The sequence below is a fragment of the Oncorhynchus nerka genome, linkage group LG3 (assembly GCF_034236695.1).
Source record: "Oncorhynchus nerka isolate Pitt River linkage group LG3, Oner_Uvic_2.0, whole genome shotgun sequence".
Classification (NCBI taxonomy): domain Eukaryota; kingdom Metazoa; phylum Chordata; class Actinopteri; order Salmoniformes; family Salmonidae; genus Oncorhynchus; species Oncorhynchus nerka.
This window is the reverse complement of record NC_088398.1, coordinates 47,318,541-47,343,196: the sequence shown is the minus strand read 5'-3', so window position 1 is coordinate 47,343,196 and position 24,656 is coordinate 47,318,541. Positions and strand designations below refer to the sequence as shown.

At 44.2% G+C, this 24,656-nt stretch overlaps 1 protein-coding gene across 1 annotated transcript in view; it reads right to left on the bottom strand.

Moving 5' to 3' along the window:
• Nucleotides 1-1,163: 1,163 nt before the first annotated feature.
• Nucleotides 1,164-24,656, bottom strand: part of uggt2 (UDP-glucose glycoprotein glucosyltransferase 2) — a 43,288-nt gene continuing 19,795 nt past the window's right edge. Inside the window, exons 23-40 of the mRNA XM_029634819.2 lie at nucleotides 21,216-21,347; nucleotides 20,204-20,334; nucleotides 19,537-19,632; nucleotides 19,232-19,334; nucleotides 18,148-18,227; nucleotides 16,653-16,842; nucleotides 16,389-16,547; nucleotides 16,076-16,161; nucleotides 12,171-12,255; nucleotides 10,697-10,779; nucleotides 8,445-8,549; nucleotides 8,209-8,293; nucleotides 7,424-7,606; nucleotides 7,112-7,272; nucleotides 4,139-4,253; nucleotides 3,847-3,963; nucleotides 2,720-2,903; nucleotides 1,164-2,371 (exon numbers count right to left, since the gene is read on the bottom strand). Coding sequence (XP_029490679.2) covers nucleotides 2,349-2,371; nucleotides 2,720-2,903; nucleotides 3,847-3,963; nucleotides 4,139-4,253; nucleotides 7,112-7,272; nucleotides 7,424-7,606; nucleotides 8,209-8,293; nucleotides 8,445-8,549; nucleotides 10,697-10,779; nucleotides 12,171-12,255; nucleotides 16,076-16,161; nucleotides 16,389-16,547; nucleotides 16,653-16,842; nucleotides 18,148-18,227; nucleotides 19,232-19,334; nucleotides 19,537-19,632; nucleotides 20,204-20,334; nucleotides 21,216-21,347 — 2,118 coding nt within the window. The 3' untranslated portion in view covers nucleotides 1,164-2,348. The remainder of the gene's footprint in view (nucleotides 2,372-2,719; nucleotides 2,904-3,846; nucleotides 3,964-4,138; nucleotides 4,254-7,111; nucleotides 7,273-7,423; nucleotides 7,607-8,208; nucleotides 8,294-8,444; nucleotides 8,550-10,696; nucleotides 10,780-12,170; nucleotides 12,256-16,075; nucleotides 16,162-16,388; nucleotides 16,548-16,652; nucleotides 16,843-18,147; nucleotides 18,228-19,231; nucleotides 19,335-19,536; nucleotides 19,633-20,203; nucleotides 20,335-21,215; nucleotides 21,348-24,656) is intronic.

The following is a 24,656-nucleotide window of genomic DNA, read 5'->3' as shown; positions in this document are numbered from 1 at the left end:
TCTGTTAGACTGACCATTGGGTGCTTGGTCACCTCAATGACCAAGGCCCCGGTTGCTCAGTTTGGCCAGGTGGCCAACTCTAAGTCTTGGTTGTTCCAAACTTCTTCCTTTTAAGAATGATGGAGGCCAATGCTGCAGAACTTTTTTGGTACCCTTCCCTACATCTGTGCCTTCGACGGAATCCTTTCTCAGCTCTGCAAAAAATCCCTACAACCTGGGCTTGGTTTTTGTCCTGACATGCACTGTCAACTGTGGGACCTTGTTTAGACTTTTCCAAATCATGTCCAATCAATTGAATTTGCCACAGGTGGACTTCAAGCTGTAGAAACATCTCAAGGGTGATCAATGGAAACAGGATGCACCGGAGCTCCATTTTTAGTCTCATAGCAAAGGGTCTGAATACTTATGTAAATATTAACTGCTCAATATACAAGTGCTGACTGTAAAGGGTACAACGTGCTTTTAAATCTCTCCTTTCTCCCGAAGTGTGCACTTCTAGAATTCTCCCATGCTGCGGCAAAAATGGATATGCAAGGTATCCTGGACACGCCTAGGCCACCCACTGGAGGACAAGGAAGAGAGAAGGGTAAAACCAAAGATGGTGCTATATAATATACTGACTCAAAAGGCAGGGAACATATCGACGACAGTGTTACTGTTATAAATTACAAGGGTTATGGCTGAGTCATGAATAGGCTACGTTGCAAAATAGTCTGCCGAGACGAGTCGCTGTCTGAGCATTAGCAAACAGCGTCTGCGATATCACGGCATGTATCAACTCCTAGATATTAGTCTCGAGCTGCAAAATTTTAAACTTGTTTCCATTGCGGGGCCGTAATGAACACATTTTAATAGTGAATGTCCGGCTCTAGCAACTTAGGCCTACGAGACTTTATGTAATGGAAATGGCACAATACAGTTACACATGATGTTGGGGCTCATCACACAGTGACATCAATAACCTAATATTCTGTTTGGAGTGCAGAGACTGCAAGTGAATTAGAATGGGTCGTGATAACCAGTTTGAAAATATCAGAATAATACACTTCCTCTCAGACAAGTAATATTAGAATTCATATTCATAAGCATGTTCTGTACCTCTGCCAGGGCACACATCACACCTCCATCAATCACACTGACACAATGGCAGTTCATATACATAATGAGGTTTTGGTAGCAAAGAGATTTTATTCCTCACACCTGAAAATGACAAAGACAAGAAACACCTTCATTTGACACACTGAGGTGAAAGCTGAACTTTAAGAGCAAGCTATTGGCTGTTAAGACAAGACAGTGACAGGTATAAAAGGAGTTTTGATAATGCATCAACACCTATTTCATTCCTGAGAAGATTTGCTGTACATTAAGGTATTGAAAAATGCAGTCTAAAATATACATAACCAACAAACACAAGGTATGTAAACAATGATAACTTAATTGTTTGAGATTGTACGTATATTCGCAAATGGATAGTGAAATGCTGAGATCTATGTCCTCCCAGTGATTACAGGAAAAGGTGATCCCTATCTGGCAACAAAGCATTTGCAGTATTGCATCACTTGGCAAAGATTTGAAATGGTTGGTGAAGCAATCATTCAGACAGACAGCATTGTGGGACTCTCGGACCACAGTGTGTGTAGTGTTGATTACATCCCCTATACAGCAGAGCACATTAATGTACAGATATGAGTCATGTGAGCCCCCATTACAATTGTTTGCAAGTAGTGCAAGAAATCAATGATCAAAATGTAACATTGTCTCCAAGCGCCAATGGGCATTTAAGTCTATGGCAATATCACACCAATCAATAACAGACCAACTAAAAAGGCCCATTAGCAGCCTACATTGCCAGGCAATTTAGATGTGGCTTGGTGCTCGAAAATGCTAAGAATGTTGTCATATAAAAATTCAAATGTCAGCTGATCTTATCAGATCACAGAGAACACAAAGTCAGCTTATGAATGAGCCGTATTCATTTGATTCTTTGCATACAGTATCAGTGCAATCATTTCAAATGCCTTTTACAGACTGCAAATGGCTTTCACCAACAGTGACCTCTTAACCCTTTATATTTCTTTACATAAGAGAAGACCATGAAGCAAACTACTGTCCATAAAGTTTATATTAGACCACAAGAAAGGGTTACGTCAAATGATTTCCTTCGTAGGACTCCTTCGTTATAAAAATAATAATAATTCTCGTGTCTCTCTGTCTTTTCAAAGGGAGGGCGTAATACTTCTTGGCTAAGTACGTTTGTGGGAAATGTACATCATCTTTGTAGTCTTCAAGCTTCATCGGAGAATTAGGTGCAAATATGCCTCTCTCCTCTTCAGCAGTGTGGGCAGGTGCTAGAGTTCATCACGCTCGCTGCCTGGAAGTTAGACGGTGAGAAATGACTGCTGTTATCGGGTACAGTTTAGACTTGTTAGGACATTGGGTTGTATTTGATGTAACTGTAAATAAGTAGAGAAAACTACATCAAAAAAGCTAAAAGGGACAACAACAAAAAAAATGGATACACACATCCCACTGGGCACACACTGGTTGAATCAACATTGTTTCCATGTCATTTCAATTAAGTTACATTGAACCAACGTGGAATAGGATGTCGAATTGGCATCTGTGCCCATTGGGATATAGATTGATATGTTCAGAGACTTCTCTCCTGTATGGGAGCAGCTATAACGGGACTAGAAACTGAGTGACTCTGTATACTAACCCTTCTTCTCTGGAGAGGAGGAGGGTGCAGGCATCGGGCTCTGCGTCTGCGTCGCTCGGTCATTGTCTTTCTGCTCCTGGACGTCTCTCAGTAACTGTTTTATCTTGTTGTCGTACTCCACCCACTCGGGCACAATCCTCACGGCCGCCGACAGCTTGGGCTCCTTGGTCTTGGGGTTATTACACTGCAGATAACGCAGACACACACATCAGTCATGACTTCTTCCACCAGAACAATGGATCCCCCCCCCCCCTCCCCCTCCCTCTCTCGGTGTCTGCAGCTACCATTTAAAGCTGATCCGATTTCCTTCTCCATTAAAGAGACATTAGTCTTTCTCATGTATCGGTGGTGCCCAGTGGTGTCTCAGGGTCAGAAAATAGTATGCTTCACTTTCCAGTCATTGTGAGCCTGTCAGATATTCCCACAGCCAATTCTTCACTCTGTACTCATAATTAGTTTAGGAGATGGGGAAATAACACCAATTTCCCATATTTTCTACTGTCATCACAAAAACTTAGAGCCGATAAATGCCAAACACATTAGCATTACTGGATGGATGATAGAAGTTATGGAGCCTAAGAGGATATGCAATAAAACAGTCAAAATCATGGACTTTACATAAGATTCACACTCGATAATGCATACTAAGGATATTGGCACTTAGTGTGAACTGCTCTTCCTCAATAAAAATGAATATGGGAGGTTGTTAGCACTTCTACGTTTTACAAGATCTTGCGGAATAGACTAAGAAAATGATGGCCTCTTTGCGCAAGTGGAATCACAGCTATAGTCCCAATGCGGAAGTTGCTACGACTGTCAGGTTGTAACTGATAAAGCCACACTAGGACGGTCAACGGCTACTGTATAAAAATGTACTTTACTCTATATAATCCCATAACTAAACTAAAATAATATTATTATTTTTGCAGCTCACAGCAGTGGAATTGAATGGGTAAATGACACTTCTATTCTTGACTATGTTAGCTGGTAAATATCAGCTAGGATTATTCTTGCTTCCTGCAGGGGTAGAGGATGGAGACTTCCATCAGTAAGAGTATGTCTGGCATAGTAATGAGATTCCCTTCCTCAGTCAGTCAGTCAGATAGATAGATAGAAAATAGACCCACCAGGTCAATGGTCTTGGCGGTGGTCTTGGATGCGTTGTCACACCAAGTCTCACACCAAAGCCACTCCTGGGGCAGGGACTTGATGGCCACCTGGTGGATCATGTTGTTGGGCAGGTCCTATCAGAATGAAATCCAACATTTACTCTACATTTCAATTAATAGTTATTAGACATTTACTGACGGAATTGTCAAAAGGTAAGCGGAAACAGATCCTCTGCTACGGGGATGTCATTGTAACTCAGTAGTTGTCCTGCCATTGAGACAGAGAGAAGTGTGTGATGTCCCCTCTCACCTGGTCCAGGTTGGACAGACTGTTGGGGTCCTGGCTCAGGGCTTGGTACTGGCCACGCAGTCGGTCTCCTGCTGCTATCTTGCGGAACTTCTTCAGATCTACCACATACAGAGCACTGGACAGAGAGAGAGAGAGGAGACGTTTCTGAAACAGTCAAAATGCTTTGAAATGGATGACCCACCAAGAGGGAAATACTGCTATCATAAACCAAAGCTAAATGTCCCAGTCATCCACATTTATAAGTGTATCTAGTGTAGCATGTTAACATACACAAAGGTGCCACGTACAGTGGCAAGAAAAAGTATGTGAACCCTTTGGAATTACTGTGGGTTTCCTGCATAAATTGGTCATCAAATTCGATCGGATCTTCATCTAAGTCTCAACAATAGACAAACATAGAAAACTAATAACACACAAATGAATGTATTGTTCTAGTCTATATTGACTAAATAATTTAAACATTCACAGTCTAGGTTGGAAAAAGTGTGTGGCTAATGACTTCAATACAAGCTAATTGGAGTCAGGAGTCAGCTAACCTGGATTCCAATCAATGAGATGAGATTGGAGATGCTGGTTAGAGCTTCCTTGCCCCATAAAAAAAAACACTCACAAAAAGCATTACCTGATGAGAACCATGCCACGAACAAAAGAGTTCTCAGAAGACCTAAGATCAATAATTCTTGACTTGCATAAAGCTGGAAAGGGTTACAAAAGTATCTCTAAAAGCCTTGATGTTCATCAGTCCACAGTAAGACAAATTGTCTATAAATGGAGAAAGTTCAGCACTGTTGCTACTCTCCCTATGAGTGGCCTTCCTGCAAAGATGACTGCAAGAGCACAGCGCAGAATACTTAATGAGGTTAAGAAGAATCGTAGAGTGTCAGCTAAAGACTTACAGAAATCTCTGGGACATGCTATCATCTCTGTTGACGAGTCTACGATACGTAAAACACTAAACAAGACTGTTGTTCATGGGAGGACACCACGGAAGAAACCACTGCTGTCAAAAAAAACATTGCTGCAAGTCTGAAGTTTGCAAAAGTGCACCTGGGAGTTCCACAGCGCAAGTGATAAAATATTCTGTGGACAGATGAAACTAAAGTTGAGTCGTTGGGAAGGAACACACAACACGATGTGTGGAGAATAAAAGGCACAGCACAGCAACATCAAAACCTCATCACAACTGTTAAGAATGGTGGAGGGAGCATCATTGTTTGGGGCTGCTTTGCTGCCTCAGGGCCTGGACAGCTTGCTATCAGACCGAAAAACGAATTCCCAAGTTTATCAAGACATTATGCAGGAGAATGTAAGGCTATCTGTCCGCCAATTGAAGCTCAACAGAAGTTGGGTGATGCAACAGGACAACGACCCAAAACACAGAAGTAAATCAACAACAGAATGGCTTCAACAGAAGAAAATACGCCTTCTGGAGTGGCCCAGTCAGTCCTGACCTCAACCCGATTGAGATGCTGTGGCATGACCTCAAGAGAGCAGTTCACACCAGACATCTCAAGAATATAGCTGAACTGAAATTCCTCCTTTCCCTTGTGCAGGTCTGATCTGCAACTACAGAAGATTGGTTGTGGTTATTGCTGCCAAAGAGGGTCAACCAGTTATTACATCTAAGGGTTCACATACTTTTCCCACCCTGCACTGTGAATGTTTACACGGTGAGTTCAATAAGACAAGACAAAAAGACATGAACACGTGTAAATTGTTTGTGTGTTATTATTTTAAGCACACTGTTTGTCTACTTCTGTGACCTAGATGAAGATCAAATGTTATGATCAATTTATGCAGAAATCCAGGTATTTCCAAAGGGTTCACAAACGTTTTCTTGCCACTGTACTTAATGTGCCATGACTCCCATCACAGGTCATGACAGTCTAAATTAAATCGGACTCATACAGGAGAATTTACTGGCATTTCAGCAAGCTGTGTGGTTTGATTCATGTCACACCCTGTCCACCCTGCCTGGCTGCGGTTGGCCCCATGCAGCTGTGCAGCCCGCTGGAATCCAATACAAATGTTCCTGATTCGCTGGCGGCCTTTGTTCCAGCTAGCTAGCCTCCCAGGCAGTGGACTCCTGGCCCAGTGGATAGAGCATCTTGCTGGGGAGCTTAATCTGTTCAGATGGCTGGCTGAATTAAGCCACTTCAAAATGGCCCACCAGCACCCCCACACTCCCAACAAGGAACCAGTGCACTAGTCCCTTTACTACGCCTAGTTATTCATGTATAGCAATGCGGATACAGGGCCGTAAATATTGAAGCTGAAGTAAAGCTATTTCCTCACTTCTGGAAGTAACGGTCTCTTCAATGTGGTGTTCCACATACATATTGTATGGCTTTCATGGTTTAGCCTCACAGAGTGCAAGGAATAACACAACATGTTAGTGAAGACCAACCCCAAGCAGCGAACAGAGGTGCGATACTGTAGTTGTGATATATTCCCGTCTGCGTGAGAGAGAAAGGGAATGTTTTATCAGAGGAGGTAATTTATCGATGCAGAGAGGGTAGCATCCTGCTGCATCTTCCTCACCCACTGTTCCCTCTGAGAACCATGTTATGTCTCGTTGTGAAGGACAGGAAATAAATCGATGAGCGTTTCTGTATGAGCCGACTCAAAGGAGTCACTGTCAAATAGTGAACGTTAATGTTTTCAAATGTATGCATTTATTCTGCTGAATACATTGAGAGGGAACACATTTTCCTTCAATTGTATTTTCCTTCATATCTTCTGTGAATAACTTAAATGAAATATCAATACAATGACAGTAGATCGGCCTTAGCAAGGGAAAAAAACAGGAGGATACCATAACTGTCAAGCTTGTATGAATTAGCAAAGAATATGTGTTTACTACGCAATAGTAACATTGTAAATATGCACTTCCAGTGGCTGGTGGACATTAATGGCATACACAGCACTACAAATCAAAACGTCAAACTGTGTAGGTATTGTAGCGGGGTTTACCTAATGTGGTATCTCCTGTTCCCCAGATGTGAGGCCCAGTAGCCAGTCTTCCAGAAGCGGTAGCCCTCCATCTCCTTCCGACTGTCACAGAAGGGAGTGTACCCATAGGGGGCGCCCTCCAGGTTCAAATCCCTCAGCTCCTTCAGATCGGCCCTAACTATCTGCGAGGACCAGGAACAACGGTAAATCAGCACCACGAACAGCACTAAAACCGTGCGGTTGCCTTGCACAAATCCTGCAGGTCCACTTCTAGATGATTTACTATTTTTATTATGGGTATGCATTTGGTTTTGTAAGAGCGGTATCAGTTACCTGGTCAGCATCCACAAAGATGATTTTGTCCACAGCCAGGGGGAAGAGGACATCCAGGAAGAGGATCTTGTAACCCCAGATGATCCTCTGTTTCTCAGTCTGCTGGTGGAGCCAGCGGGGCCATTTGTACTGGACCAGCTCATACTGGAAACCATAGGCCTCAGCCATGTAAGGTATGGACTCCTAAAGACATATAAAACCTCATATAATGAGAGGAAAAATATATCGCGCCCGGGCAGAAAACTATGATTTTTTCTCTCTTTAGGTTTATGAGAAAATGTACAATATGTCCTGACATTTGGTCTTAGGAAATAATTATTGTGAGAAACTGACTAAAATACATAAAAAACAGCAGCAATATTTTTGAACACTTGATCAGTGTAAATATATAGACACTGAGCACTTGGTAATGCACATTTCACAGATCAAGCAGAACGCCCTTGAGGCATAAAATAGTCACATAAAAATATTTCATAAATAGTGAAACATTCCAAATGTTGAACATTTTCATGATACTCGCCCTTTCCTGTGGCTCGTTTGACTATTTTAGATACATATGATGTAGCTTAGTAGGTGTTCATGTATATGGACTCATCCCTATAGTGGGAAGAACAGATAGATAAAAAGAGCACAATCACAAAGGAGAAGGCCTCCCGCAGTTCCTTTCATCCCTCAACACAAACAAATCTATTTCTCCCAGGGGTCGCGCTGCAGCGAGGAGAAAGTTATCACGACAATGCAGGAAGGCAGAAAGTTTGTGTGGAGTCAAGCCGTGAGGCGGTTACCTTGAAGGACGGAGAGAGGTAATTCTTGAGGAACCAAAACTTCACGGGGGTTTTGGTGTGCTGGAGGACGGACAGCATCATTATTCTGGAACAGGAGGAGAGAGAGGGAGAGAAAGAAAGAGAACGAGAGGGAGAGAGGGAGTAAGTCTCAGAGGATGAGGGCTAAGAAAAGGCAAGAAGCGCGTGGGGCCTCCAGACCAGCAGTGTATGTCTCTGTGTGTGTGTGGGCGTCTCACCTCAGGAAGCGCTCGTATAGATGGCCTGAGGCCACAGAGAAGATGTTGAGCACATCTTCCCTGTTCTTCTCTCCGTCCTCTGAACTGGACCCACCACCTGCGATGCTACAAAAGGACCATAGGTGTTACATAAGCCGGATTGAAGTAGACTGCTCAGTAACCTCCTCAGACAAACACTACTACCTCAGTCATAATACACCACATCAGTAACAGAGATGATTCTCCAACCATAAATCCCTTATATTTACACTTGAGTAGTGTTTACTTGTGCGACAGAATGACAAAAGATCCTGACACCCGTCTGGTAGACCTAGATCAGTTGTTACTGTCTGTCTACAGCAGAAAGTGCCACTGCTCTCCTGCTGGCTCTCCTCCAGAATAATCAACTGATTACAGCAGAGACACAATAAAAAGGCAGCTGTAATTTTTATGGGGCCCCTTCTGTTTTCCTCCACAAATATCAAATAAAGAACAGATAATGAAATAGACTCTCGCAACACCTCCAGAGCACGAGCTCCTCTCTATCCCCACACGGCTGCTAATGGCAGATGTTTTTGGACTCAGTCATGAGATTGGTGAACCCTCTGGGATAGTCAGGTGTATTGACTGAATGGATATATTGTGGACATGGCATGTGAACAGAGTGTTTGAGACGCGTTCAAGCCCCAGAAGCTGGGCAGGAAGTGCTGTATCCAGGTTCTAATCATTTTCCAATCCAAATCTAGCCTACACTGATCTGATAGTGTGTAGTATAAAAACAGTAGTATAAACTAAATGAAATCATTAACTTGTGTAAGCACTGTAAAAACAAACTGTTAAAAAACAGTCACAAAAAAGATTCCTTGAACTAAGATTAAAGGTAGGAATACAGGCAAGTGTTTATCAAACCAGGCACTGTCCAAACTCATAAGATCATGCAGGGCACATTTGGAGGAAACCAATCAGGGCTTGTGCTTGGGGCAGTGATGTCTGCAGTCAAACTGTGTGTCCTTCTCTGTAACAGACTGCTGATGAGGGGAGTCTCTCCTCCCACACTCAATCAGCAGTGCAAAGAAAGGCCCAGAGGCTCCAGCGCACAGAATTGAAGAGGGAAAGAAAGTCTCTCTGCTCTCACACACAATACTGTAGCAACCCTCCCTCCATGTCATACAAGGCTAAAGCCTGCCTCTCTTCCATCTCTCTGTCTCATACAAGAGCCAGCCTCATAGTGTTACTGTAAGCCCCACCAATGCACTGCTGCTTGCCCTGGTGAGCTGGCTGCTGGGCCATCACCGCTGTGGTCCGGAGGATGCCTTGTGCCTGGCCTGGCTAAGCCTGTCATTATGGAGGGGGCGACGGCTGAGGGGCGCAAGGAGGCCTCCATTGTGAGGGCCAGATAATGCCATCTGCAGTGCTCCACTCCAGCGGGACCCCAGATAAGCAGCTTTAGGTTTTCAGCTTTTCAGGTGAGGGCCGGTTTGGCCGACATGCACCAGATAATCTAGACCTCTGGAAGGACCCAACCCTCAGAGTACTCTCCGGCCGTCCTCAGCCCGAGTACAATTACAGAGGAACGAACTCCAGAGCTGGATTGTAACTCTCCACATTTCAGTTCCTACTACAGCCACAACAACGTCAGTTTACTGTGTGGGCAGTTCTAGCAGCATTTCTCTACGTCAAAGCATATTATTTTCATTAGAAAATATCATGTTCAATAAAATAAGGGTTTATACCAGTGACTTGAAGTTCAATGTGACAGCAAGAAAATAACCAATGTCCCAAAAATATATACAAAAATAAAGCATAAATATCATTAGGAACTGAGCCTGGGAAGCAACCAATATTTATTTACATGTTAATCAATATGGTAAACAGACAGGTTAAGTAGTTGCAGCAATTACACGTCCTACCTTTTCTCAAAAGTGCTCCACACACTTCACACAGCAAGCATTAGGTGAGGAGACAGATCACACAGTTAGGGTGTGTCAATGGAAACACAACATGCTACACACACACACACACACATACCTACACACATACCTAGGTCTACAGTAGCACATTTTTTTGGCAATAGATTTCACAGAGTAATATCTCAGCCTGGCTCCGAGGGCACCATCTCTCCTGCTGAAACCGCAGCATTATCAGTGTCCATAGATAGTGGATCAACTCGCCCACAAATCAATGCTCTTACCACCATTCTATTGATGTAACTTGATCGAATGAAGTCTATGTAACGTATAGCTACTGCATGTGAGAATGCGCCACACTCTTACCTAGCGATGGAGTCCCATATTCCCTTGTTCTCTGTGGCTTCACTTAGGAGGTCCTCGCTGATTCTGTCAGACTTTTTCTGAACCTACAGTGGGGAATTAGACAGAGGCACGCTGATTGTTATTATTTTTTTTCTCTCTGAAGCTGGGAAGTACACTTGAATCCATGCAACATCCTTAGATTAGGAGATGACACATTACACTAAGACAAATGGGTGAATATCTCCAAACTACACTGTCTTGGAGTGTGTGCCTGTGTTAGAGCTACACTACATGAACAAAAGTACGTGGACAGCTACTCGTCGAACATCTCATTCCAAAATCATGGGCATTATTATGGAGTTGGTCCCCGCTTTGCTGCTATAACAGCCTCCATTCTTCTGGGAAGGCTTTCCACTAGATGTTGGAACATTGCTGCGGGGGACTTGCATCCATTCATCCACAAGAGCATTAGTGAGGTCGTGCACTGATGTTGGGCGATTAGGCCTGGCTCGCAGTCGCCGTACCAATTCATCCCATAGGTGTTGATGGGGTTGAGGTCAGGGCTCTGTGCAGGCCATTCAAGTTCTTCCACACCAATCTCGACACACTATTTCTGTATGGACCTCGCTTTGTGCACAGGGGCATTGTCATGCTGAAACAGGAATGGGCCTTACCTAAACTTTTGCCACAAAGTTGGAAGCACAGAATCGTCTAGGTCATTGTATGCTGTAGTGTTAAGATTTCCCTTCACTGGATCTAAGGAGCCTAGGCCAAACCATTAAAAACAGCCCCAGACCATTATTCCTCCTCCACCAAACTTTACAGTTGGCACTATGCATTGGGGCAGGTGGCGTATTCCTGGCATTCACCAAATCCAAATTAGTCCGTCGGACTGCCAGGTGGTGAAGTGTGATTCATCACTTCAGAGAACGTGTTTCCACTGCTCCAGAGTCCATTGTGCGTGGTGATCCAAGGCTTGTGTGCGGCTGCTCGGCCATGGAAAATCATTTCATGAAGCTCCCGACAAACAGTTCTTGTGCTGACGTTGCTTCCAGAGGCAGTTTGGATCTCGGTAGTGACTGTTGCAATCGAGGACCGACGATTTTTACGAGCTACGCGTTTCAGCACTCGCCGACCATAGTTCTGTGAGCTTCTGTGGCCTACCACTTCGCAGCTGTGCCGTTGTTGCTCCTAGACATTTCCACTTCACAATAACATCACTTACAGTTGACCGGGGCAGCTCTAGCAGGGCAGACATTTTACAAACTGACTTGTTGGAAAGGTGGCATTCCTATGACAGTGCCACGTTGAAAGTCATCAGTAAGGCCATTCCACTGGCAATGTTTGTCTTTGGAGATTGCATGGCTGTGTGCTTGAATTTATACACCTGTCAACAATAGGTGTGGCTAAAATAGCCAAATCCTCTCATTTGAAGGGGTGTCCACATACACTATAAATACAGGTAAATAAAGGTATGTGGTTAGAGAATACATACCCTGACTTTGATGATCTTGCTATGGAAGCTGTTCAGCACAACTTTAACGTCACCAGAATCAGCGGGAGAATCAGTCCCATCATGCCTGTCAGAGAGACAACAATTAGGGGGAAATAGTTGTAATAGTATATAGTTATAACATGGACATAGTATTCCCAGAACAGCATTTGCCTCTCCCTCTATACCCTGTGAAAGTAATCACCTCTTCCACTTTACTTCCAGATCATGTCCCCTGATCTTCGTGAAAACGCGGCCATTTAAGATGTATATAGCTACAGTACCAGTCAAAAGTCTGGACACGCCTACTCATTCAAGGGTTTTTCTTTATTTGTACTATTTTCTACATTGTCCAGTAGAATAATAGTGAAGACATCAAAACTATGAAATAACACAATGGAATCATGTAGTAACCAAAAAATGGTTAAACAAATCAAAATATATTTTAAATTTGAGATTCTTCAAAGTAGCCACCCTTTGCCTTGATGACAGCTCTGCACACTCTTGGCATTCTCTCAACCAGCTTCATGAGGTAGTTACCTGGAATGCATTTCAATTAACAGGTGTGCCTTGATAAAAGTTAATTTGTGGAATACCTTTCCTTCTTATTGCGTTTGAGCCAATCAGTTGTGTTGTGAAAAGGTAAGGTTGGTATACAGAAGATATCCTTATTTGGTAGAAGACCAAGTTCATATTATGGCAAGAACAGATCAAATAAGCAAAGAGAAACGACAGTCCATCATTACTTTAAGACACGAAGGTCAGTCAATCCGGAAAATTTCAAGAACTTTTAAAGTTTCTTCAAGTGCAGTCGCAAAAACCATCAAGTGCTATGATGAAACTGGCTCTCATGAGAACCGCCACAGGAGAGGAAGAGCCAGAGTTACCTCTGCTGAAGAGGATAAGTTCATTAAAGTTACCAGCCTCAGAAATGGGCAATTAACTGCACCTCAGATTGCAGTTCAAGTAACAGACACATCTCAACATCAACTTTTCAGATGAGACTGCGTGAGTCAGGCCTTCATGGTCAAATTGCTGCAAAGAAAACACCACTAAAGGACACCACTAAGAAGAGACTTGCTTGGGCCAAGAAACACAAGCAATAGACATTAGACCGGTGGAAATTTGTCCAAATTTGAGATTTTTGGTTCTAACTGCCGTGTCTTTATGAGACACAGAGTAGGTGAATGGATGATCTCCGCATGTGTGGTTCCCACCGTGAAGCATGGAGGAGGAGGTGTGAGGGTGACACTGCCTGTGATTTATTTTGAATTCAAGGCACACTTAACCATCATGGCTACCGCAGCATTCGGCAGTGATATGCAATCCCATCTGGTTTGAGCTTAGTGGGACGATCATTTGTTTTCAACTTGACAATGACCCAAAATACACCTCCAGGCTGTGTAAGGGCTATTTGACCAAGGAGAGTGATGGAGTGCTTCATCGGATGACCTGGCCTCCACAATTACCCGACCTCAACCCAATTGAAATGGTTTGGGATGAGTTGGACTGCAGAGTGAAGGCAAAGCAGCCAACAAGTGCTCAGCATATGTGGGAACTCCTTCAAGACTGTTGTAAAAGCATTTCTCGTGAAGCTGGTTGAGAGAATGCCAAGAGTGTGCAAAGCTGTCATCAAGGCAAAGGGTGCCTATTTTGAAGAATCTAAAATTTTAAATATATTTTGATTTGTTTAACACTTTTTTGGTTACTACATGATTCCATATGTGTTATTTCATAGGTTTGATGTCTTCACTATTATTCTACAATGTAGAAAATAGTCAAAATAAAGGAAAACCCTTTAAATGAGTTGGTGTCCAAACTTTTGACTGGTACTGTATATAAAATTATATTTGAGTTTGTGGATGAATTTACATCTGCGTTTTATGACGATTTTGCTCTGAAGACCACTGCACTATGTTTTTGCCCATTGAATACCATTCAAACAGTCTAGGAAAAAAATAAAAGGCTGCTTCCTGGAAAACAACGCGTCACTTGCGTGTAGCGTATTGAGCTCAATATATCCACACACACATAATGACACATGTTAGCTGGTGGCCTAACTGTGAAGAAGCCCACAGCACGAGTGTCCCACACCCAGCCAAACCCATCAATCTAGAGGGAGGGGGAAAAAACACAAGGACAACAACAAAGGTTATGCTCAGGAAGAAAACACACGGTGAGAGAAAAGCACTGGGGACCACCGACAAGGCATACATTGACAGACAACAGAATGATGCATGCAAACAGGCCTTTCTGGGAACTCCGCCAAGGTCTCGCTCTGATCATATTAATCCCCCCCTCCTCCCCCCTACTCGTCATTCAACATCCCCTTTATTCCATTTTATCAGTCGTTACTTTCCAACCGTGCTTTCTGTTTTATCCATTGACACATTCTTTATGCGGAAACACCTGTAGTGTCAATGGCGTGGCCACTGGACTTTGGCTGTGATTGTTTTAAGATGACCCAGTGTTCTGGTCTTAACACTTGTGCGGTGGAGAGTGTCTCTGTGGGGTAAGTAACATTAGACACCTCAGGTCTGAGGGTTAGAACGCCACTGAACAACCTGCAGCCAGAGATGATCAATAGGCTGTGGCTCAGCAAACCATCATCACTTCAGCGCTTACTAAAGGCAGAGAATTAACCGTATCACCATGATAAATGTCAGCCCTCATTGGGCACAAAGTGCATTTTCCCCAGTCGGAAAGTGCTGTTTGGTTTGGACTGGTCCACTGTCGCCTCCGCCGAGGCCATTAGGGGCTGTGGTGGGAAAAGCGCAAGAGATCAATTTGTATCCGGGGACAGCTGGGCGTCTCATTCATCGCTGTCAGGGCCAGTACGCTACAGGAGAGGGCACGGCGTTGGGACTCGCAGTGAACAGACACTCCCACTCGGCTCCGATCGGCCCCCCTAACCAGAGCAGAGCGCCATTAACCGCAAGAATAATGGCGCTGCCAAGGTGAAAAATGACATCACCTTTTAGCTTCACCTGGAGGATTGGGGAATAACTCTTGTTGTCTGATATGATTGTGGTGGAATCCAGGGCTGGAGGTGTCCTAAATCTTCCCTGTGTGGAGATGAATGGGTGGGTAATCCCTGGGAGACCCAATGTACTGTACGTACGGATCCACGAATGGAATCATGGAATTGTCCAATCATATTCTCTAGGATTTCCATGCACAGTACTGCAAGTGGTGTCATGAGTGATACATTCATGAGGGTTTTAATAAGATTCATTTGGTCATTAGGTTGATGTGTTTTTAAGACATCGGATAGATAAATGCATGGAATTTCAAAAAGGTTTGACCAAGCCGCAACCCTAGAGAGGAATGTCTAAAACCGACTACATTTAATATGCATGTACATCATGGGATATATTAAAACAGCAACGCCGCCTGTATTAGCAGCAATCCACACCCACGCCCTTCCTAGCAGCCAGGAAAATATTGTGCTGCTGATTTTCCTGGGTTTAGAAAAGATGGCATGGCAGGTGAACGGCTGAATCATCCCTCCACCCGGTCTTCCCTCTAATAGCATCCCTCCTACCCCTCCCTCCCTCCCTCCTCCCACCCATGTCTGTCTCCGAGGCCATACGCACACAGCACAACTCCCTGCGCTCATCAAAACCTTGAGCTGCAACAAAGTCAGCAGCTCCCTGCGTTACCATAGCGATGTGCTTGGTACCTCCAGCAAGCAGTTACTGAGGTAAAAAAAAAAAAACTTGGATGTTGTACGGATGGAGACAGTTAATTACCAGCAGGCTTTGCATGCGTTCACACAAATTACTAACTTCTATCTGGAATGCAGTGATATGATGAGAGAGAAAACTGTGGTGGCACACAGGCAGATTCAAAGGAAAATGAATGCAAAATCAACTAAAATATAGATTCCGTAGACTCACTATACTCACGCTAGAATTTGATAGATATCCTCTGACCTCCCCTCCCGTAGCTTCAAGATCCAGGCTCCAGGATTGGCTTTCAACTGGAAGTATCCCTATTGACAACATGGGTTAAGATAACATCAGAGAATGATCTGAGATCCATTTATTTTAATTCCTTGAGTCCATTATCAGAAGCATAGCTGTACACAGTTCTGCAAACTGTCCTCCATATGAGCACCAAACACTCCATAACAATACCATTCAAATTCCTATTTGAGCCATCATGAAACGTGGAGCCAAGATGGCGCCCATTCAACTACTACAACTGAGTGATTCTCACCAGGTTGGCCATGACAATGGTGTCCTGCATGAGGGGGTCCTGGCTCATGCCCAGGGTGAACTGCAGGCCGCGGGGGGGCTGGCCCGTAGACAGGTCAAAGCAGTGGCCCTCCAGCAGCAGGTGCTCCAGCTCGTACTCTGCAGTCACTACACCTTTCACCTGAACAGAGATTAAAAGGTCAGATGGTTAAGGAGGAGTCATGTCTCTTCATTGGTTTGTTATGGTTTGGGTTTTGTTCAGATACCCATTAGCCTAGCTCAGTACCTCCTGTAGGTGGATGTTGTCCAGATCATAGGGGCTACTGACAGCCTCCACCATCCAGCTCTCTGGGGTGATCATGTTGAGGGTGAGGAGGGGCGACTCAGGGAGCTCCAAGAAGTGAGCCACTGGTCCTGCAGACACCGTTTCATTGGCCAGGAAAGACACATCCGACTCCAACACAAAACGGTAGAAGCTAAAGAGAGAAGAGTTAAGTGAGGAGTGACAGAAGTCAATCGGTTCTCACCTACAACTGTGAGTGTTAACGATTATCATGATTAGGTCATTGGAGACGGATGGAACACAACTGAGTAGCTTCTGTTAGCTATCGACAGACATGTTGTACACTATTTAACTTTCTAGGGAAGAGAGTCATTCTACTGTGACCACTGAGGATACGGTGTCTTTAACACAGAGGTATCTGAAACCGTATCGGCCAATAATAGGAACGTATACCCCAGATATAGAGTATATTCTACTTCAATGGTATCAGTCAGCCAGAGTTTTCACATAGGTTATTGTCTGCTAATCTTTATGCTAATTGCTTTTCTTCAATCTGCCCTCTGACACAGTGAAGTTGTAATGAGTAAAGATAACGCGGCAGACAATCAATATTACTAACACCTTCTCTCTGTATTTAAAACTGCCATCCGATCCCAGAGGCTAAAGGATCCTCACATTTCCTCCCGAGAAGATTTTTCAAAAGTTAATTTCAGTTGCAGCAGCTTGCCTTGCTGCTGGGGAGAGTTAGAGAGAGGAGCGCTTTGACTCCAGGGTGGAAGAGAGCGAGAAAGCTGGTGCATATGAAGTTAGGGGGAAGAAGGGACAGAGGATTAAATTACTGAGCCATAACCAAGTCTCCAGAGGAAACTCTCTCTCTCCCCCTATCTTTATTGGATTGGTCCCAATTTAGAAGAGTGAACCAATTCTAGACAGAGAGAAAAGTCAGAAAGAGCTGAAGAAAGCAGCCAACTGAACTGATATCCTCCTCGCCATCCCCCTCAAGCCATGAAAGTCTTGGAAGACATTACAATGTGCTCACAATGGCAACGGATGGGATGCACCGGTGCTCTCGCTAGTAGCAAAGTATCACAAATAGTGAGCGAAAGAGCTAGCATCCCTCAGTCGCCTGCTGGGGCGGTGTAGTTGGAAGGAGTCTTGCAGTCTAAATGGCCTTATTATTCATTGTTGCTTATTCTCCTAAACCCACAAATGAACTAAACACTTACACACGGATACCATCAAATATCGTTCCTGTCAAGAAAGAAACTCCACTCAATTGCACCTATGTGATCAAGAGAACGCATCTACCTTAAACCCCCATACCTCAATGTACTACCATATGTGTTCAGGGGAGGCCCAGAGCAATAAGGTGGTGTTATTAAACAGATAGTATCTGTGGGGCAGTCTCAGAGAGGTCCTGGGTGGTCACACACACACACACACACATACTACAGTACTTGGGCAGGAAGTTTAATTAGGAGCAGAGGAGGAAGCTTACCTCTTGAGGGGCATATCGGACAGCTTGGCCCGGCAGTTCATAAACACCTGCAGTTTCACATTGACCACTTGACTGAGCACCTGCAAGAGGGGAGTGGGCGGCCCGACCCAGTTAGCGTACACAGCGAAATAAACCACACTCAGCAGGCAGGATAAACCTACACGCTCAAAGTTCTACCGAGAAGCTCAAAGTCTGCTGTCCACCTCTACTCAGCTACTGTATACCGCTGTGAAAACCTGAAGGAACTAGCTAACACAAGGCATAGTTTCTCCTTAATAAACACAGTGACTAGTGCTCAGGTTGACAGAAAGACTCAGAGGTGAGGGCATAAGAACAGTGTGTCCGACTGTGTACAGCTGGTTCTCTCCTGTGTTTCCCAGCTGTGCCTGGCTGCCTGCAGCTGATTGAGTGGCAGGGTGATCACTTCCTCATCACAGCAGACTGAAACACACTCTCCTGGCCACCGTGACACACTCCACATCACACCAGAAGTGGCTGCTCAGGAAGTGATAGCAAGGTGACTCATAGAATTCACCTCAGTCATATAACAGGCGGGCAGGCAGCTGATGTACAGAGGGCAGCCAGTGGGTTTGTGTCCGTGAATCATCATCAGACTGAATAAGCAGGCAGCTCCAAATAACAGCGTCCTTTCCTTTTCCCGGAGGAACTCAGAGCTGTACATTTCACACTGTGCAGCAAAAATAACTGGCAAATATCTGTCAAGTTGGATAATTAGCATGGAGTAGCCCTCGCAGAGCAATAGAGTTATCTCTGAATCTATTTACAAACGTCCATTTAGGGAAAGTCGCATTTCATGAATGATGAAATGGTAAAGAATTGAAAATGTACCTTTTCAGCCAGCCTATATAAAATTAAGAACAGTCTGATTGCAGAGAATGAAAAGTAATAACGTCAGTTATGGGTTTGAAAAACATTTAGCTTCAGCCTGCACTTTCACACATGCCCTTGTCGGAGGCTGTCAATATCTCTGTAGCCTTCCTGCAAATGAAACCTAATGTTGAACGTCCTTGACGTAGTCATAATTAACTATGGGTGACAGAGGGAAAAGGGGAGCGCTGCTCACAATCAACAGCGGTGACATCTTCTGGGCGTCCCGGGTCACGGGGTCCACGATGGCCACCACGTCGTAGAACACCTCGTCTTCCCGAGGGGCGAAATGGAGCACGCTGGGGAGGACGAAAAGGCAGTGTCAACACTCAGCCACACGTCGGCAATACGGCTCTACTTCCACGAAGCGCTCTCCCTATTACGACAGCAAAATGATAGAACTAGCAATTTCCCGACCCGTCACGACAAAAGGAAAGCCCGTTGAAACTGAAGGTGCAGTAGAGGGAGACATAGTGGCGAGTGAGAATTGCTATCCTTCACCTGTGCTCGTCTTTGACGAAGCGGAAGTCTCTCCTGCCCTCTCCTTTGGGGGCAGCGGCGAGGAGGGCGTCCACTTTCATGACTAGATCGCTGGCTCTGGGGGGCAGAGGAGGACATGGGTTATTCCATCACTTCTTGATGACGCTTATTATGGTGGTCAGAGAGAGAAGCCAGAGGACGCATCCCAAATGGCACCCTATTCCTTTTTTAGTGCACTACTTTTGACCAGGGTCCATAGGGGGAATAGGGTGCACTATGTGGTAATAGGGTACCTTTTGGAACACAGACAGAGACATCTGTCCTCGGCTCAGAGTTGTGACTTCAATATTGTTCAAATGAATAATATGGCTCGAGACAGATCCTTAAATATTCAAAAATTGACAATTCTCCACAAAAAAAAACTGTTTTTCCAAAAACAGTAGTCTTTTTTTGTAGAGAAATAGTAGTTTAGAAAATAAACGGAATGTGTGGCTCTAGGGGTTCTGTGAAGTGATTTGGAAACTGATGAATGGAAGACTTTCATCGTAGGGTATGAGAAGTGATTTTCACTTGACTTTCATCATAAAAGTAGGATTTGTGTAGCAGTGTCCATCACCTACGGTGAAGTACAGGGCACTGCTACAGACAGTGAGTCCAAACAGAGAAAGAGAAATGTTCACAAACGTACTGCTTTCCCTTGCTTCCCATCTGCTTGATTCTAGCTTTGACTTTCTCGGCTGTGGTGCTCAGCGTAATCTTCTCTAACAAATGGAAATCCTCCACGTTGAATTCCTCCTCGTCTTCAAATGGCCCCAGGATCTAGCATGGAGAGAAGAGAATACAATCATGGAGGCATTCAATGTTTTCAGAGGGATGGAACCGTGACGTGCCACACAGAGCAAAGAACCCTCAGAAATAAAATCCCGTCACAATTTTCACTAATAGTTCCTCAACAATGTCAAAGTTCAACAATGTGCTCTGATGTACCTGTTTATAGACACTGAATGTTGTACAGAGCAGCCATCTAAAATAAATAACTTGTGTAAAGGGAGGTATTTCATCTCTTCCCGCCATATGGTCACTGTGTTCCAGGGCTACTGCCTCTCCATTTTTTCTTTCTATTTTAAAGAGGAGAGAGAGCATCCCCTACGCTGCCGGACGGACTGCAGAGGAATGGAAAATGATATTAATTGTTACAGCCATCTCAGGGTCTGGCCCCTTCATCCTTCGCTGTCAGCACTGCTGCTGCTACCAAGACATCAGTCATCAGCTCTGCTCTATGATAACACACACACACACAGACGCGCACACAAACACACACTCTCACACGCTGCAGCCCTCTGTGCCACCTGTGACCTCTGGGAAACAGAGGTCATGCTGACTGGACAGTCTAGAGGAGCTCTGTGAAACACCAGAGAATAATACTCCCCTGCTACAGCAGCTTACTGTGGAATAACCCGCTCATCTCATCTTCCCCTGAAAACACCGACAGCGCTTACTTTACCGAAAGGTCAACGTGCTCTACTACCTCTCCCGACTGACAGTAATCCACGGTTCATATAATTCTTTGTTATGATGTTTAGTATGACTCAGTAAAGTAGGGCTGAGTTCATATATTCCCTATTGTGTTAATGTCACTGCAGTGAACAGTATCACTAGAACACTGGGAAAGCAGGGACTGTAGAGTCCTGTCCACTCACCCTGCCGTTGCTGACCACAGCCCTTTGTCCAGTGTGCAGCTTCAGGACATCTCTGCAGAACAGCTGCTGACTGCGGATGAAATCCACCTCCATGGTGTTGAACTTCTTCTCAAAGGCGTCCGCGTCCATGCCCTGCAGTGGAGGAAAAGAAACACGGCACACTGTTGGTCTAAGCAGATATGTTGAGTGCAATCGTACTGTACATGCCTGAAGACCGGGTGATATATGATCTGATAGGCCTTCTGAAGGACATCGCTCCCATTCCAGTCCACTCAAAACAAAGTCTGAATCGTATTGATGTAACGTAGGATCCATGCCGGGCTACAAATCACTTTGTTATTGACAAATCGTTGAAGTCCAGAGCAATCACTGCTCCGCTTTTAAACATAAATATTTCATAGTCAGAGCCGGCTGAGCTAATAGCAATGCGCATGCTGGGAGGGAAAAAAAATCAGGAGAGATTAATCAATTTGTAATTAATCTAACACAATTTTAATTAAACATTGGCCATTTTGTCCATAACAAATCAGCCACCAGAGAGAGTGTTCAGTTTGCAGAGTCAGGTTATTAGTTTCTCAAACAATTTTTTCGCCCCCAAGGAGAACAGGTGAAATACCAATAATGTCAGCCCCAACTCTGTCAGCAAGTCTGTCTGGCAGCCAGTAATAACATCATATCCCCAGCTCTCTGGATCCCAAACCCCAACCCACAGAGCTCCACACACAGCGCCACTGCTGATATTTCCATCACTATTCCTCCCTCCCTCCTTCCTTTAACGAGGGCAGAAATTGAAGGCCGGGCTGCTGCGGTAACTCTCCCAGCCTCTCTGTGTTAAGGCCCCTGGCTGAACACTCACTAGACTCAGGATGGCTGTTGTCACTGGTGAGAGTGAGAAGGGGGGGGATCTCCTGTCAGTTGATTGGCTGATCGATTCCCGAGAGGGAGGTTTGCTATGAGTCTGCCAGTGTGTATGAATCCTATACCGTAATAGTGTGCAGACAGACAGAGCAGGATGAACACCTGTGGTTGCAGAGATGGCTGAGAGGAGAGTAGAGGAGGGGAGAAGAGACGTGGTCAGGCTTGATCAGGCACATGGCTGAACCACACGGGCACGAATACCAGGCAACAGCTCAGCCACCACGGTCTCTCTGGGGATGGGGTATCCAAAGAACACTGGTAGTTCAGTATTCAGCACGTGGAGCTTGTGCGCACTACTCACGCTCTGACTGATCAAGTGTAACTGACAGTGAGTAGGTCTATGCATCCCCTGTCTGGAAGCTGTCAGGCATGCTCAATATTTATACTACCACATAATATTCAGGGTGTGGAGAAATGAGAAGAGGTGCTCAACCGTCACCAGTCCTGTGGCACAGGGTCTCACAGAGAGAACAGTGGAGATGAGTCTCCAGTCATTCGGCAGTAGCTAATAATTTAAGGGTTCCATGTAAAATATATGAGCCAACTACAGTGCCTTTAGGAAGTATTCATACCCCTTGACTTAATTCCATGTTTTGTTGGGTTACAGCCTGAATTCAAAACTGATTCAATGTCTTCTAACACCTACACACAATAACCCATAATGACAAAGTGAAAACAAATATGTTTTTAGAAATGATTGCTAAATGATTGAAAATGAAATAGAAATATCTCATTTACATAAGTATTCACACCCCTGAGTCAATACATGTACAATCCCCTTTGGCAGTGCTTACAGCTGGGAGTCTTTCTGGGTAGGTCTCGAAGAGCTTTGCACAATTGGATTGTACAATATTTGCACATTGTTCTTTTTTTAAATTCTTCAAGCTCTGTCAAGTTAGATTTTGATCATTGCTAGACAGCACTTTTCAAGTCTTGCCATAGATTTTCAAGCCGGTTTAAGTTTAAACGGTAACTCCCTAGTCCTTTCTGATGACAAGCATACCCATAAAATGATGCAGCCACCACCACGCTAGAAAATACAGTATGTAGAGTGGAACTATGTGAAGTGTAGTGCTGAATTTGACAAACATAACGTTTTCTATTCAGGACATAAAAGTAATTCCTTTGCAGTTTTACTTTAGTGCCTGATTGCAAACAGGATGCAAGTTTTGGTATATTTTTTATTCTGTACAGGCGTCCTTCTTTTCACTTTGTCAATTAGGTTAATATTGTGGAGTAACTACAATGTTGTTGATCCATCCTCAGTGTTCTCCTATCACAGCCATTAACTGTTTTAAAGTCACCATTGGCCTCATGGTGAAATCCCTGAGCGGTTTCCTTCCTCTCCGGCAACTGAGTTAGGAAGGACACCTGTATCTTTGTAGTGACTGGGTGTGACTGGGTGATACACCATCCAAAGTGTAATTAATAACCTCACCATGTTCAAAGGGATATTTTAATGTCTGCTTTTTTTGCGAGACATTGGAAAACCTCCCTGGTCTTTGTGCTTGAATCTGTGACTGAAATTCACTGCTCGACTGAGGGACCTTACAGATAATTATATGTGTGAGGTACAGAGATGAGGTAGTCATTCAAAAGTCACATTAAACTATTATTGCACCCGGGTAAGTCCATGCAACTTACTATGTGACTCGTTAAGAAAATGTTTTCTCCTGATCTTATCTAGGCGTGCCATAACAAAAGGTTTGAATACTTATTGACTGAAAACATTTCAGATTTTCATTTGTCATTGACACAAAATCTAAATGTAATCTATTTTAAATTCAGGCTGTAACACAAACATGTGAAAAAAGTCAAGGGGTATGAATACTTTCGGAAGGCACTGTATTGTCTATGTGAGGGGGGGAAAGGCACCCCTCTCGCTATTCAAGTTAAGTAAGTCTTTTGATGCACCCGTGTGTCAATCTAAGTAAGATTTTTTAAATCCCCATCAAAATCTGTCAATTTAAGCTAGAGATAGGACTACCTGTTTTTTTGCATGGGTTGCATCTCAATCTACTCTATGGTGGCCTTCCATATCTGTGGTGGAAGGTGGTCGAGCTACAGGTGTTTGTCAGATCACGAGACATTCCAAAAATCAGTCTTCTGAAGAAAAAGCCTGTAGCGTCCAAATGGTTTGGCCTACAAACTGATATGACCACGATGGTGTTCTCCATTTTGCTCTACGACCCCCACAAGGGACTCATCTGAAAATAACCTGGTACCGGTTTAAAAAGATGAATGGAAGTATGGAGGTCGTTTTGCTCTACGACCCCCACAAGGGACTCATCTGAAAATAACCTGGTACCGGTTTAAAAAGATGAATGGAAGTATGGAGGTCGTTTTGCTCTACGACCCCCACAAGGGACTCATCTGAAAATAACCCGGTACCGGTTTAAAAAGATGAATGGAAGTATGGAGGTCGTTTTGCTCTACGACCCCCACAAGGGACTCATCTGAAAATAACCTGGTACCGGTTTAAAAAGATGAATGGAAGTATGGAGGTCGTTTTGCTCTACGACC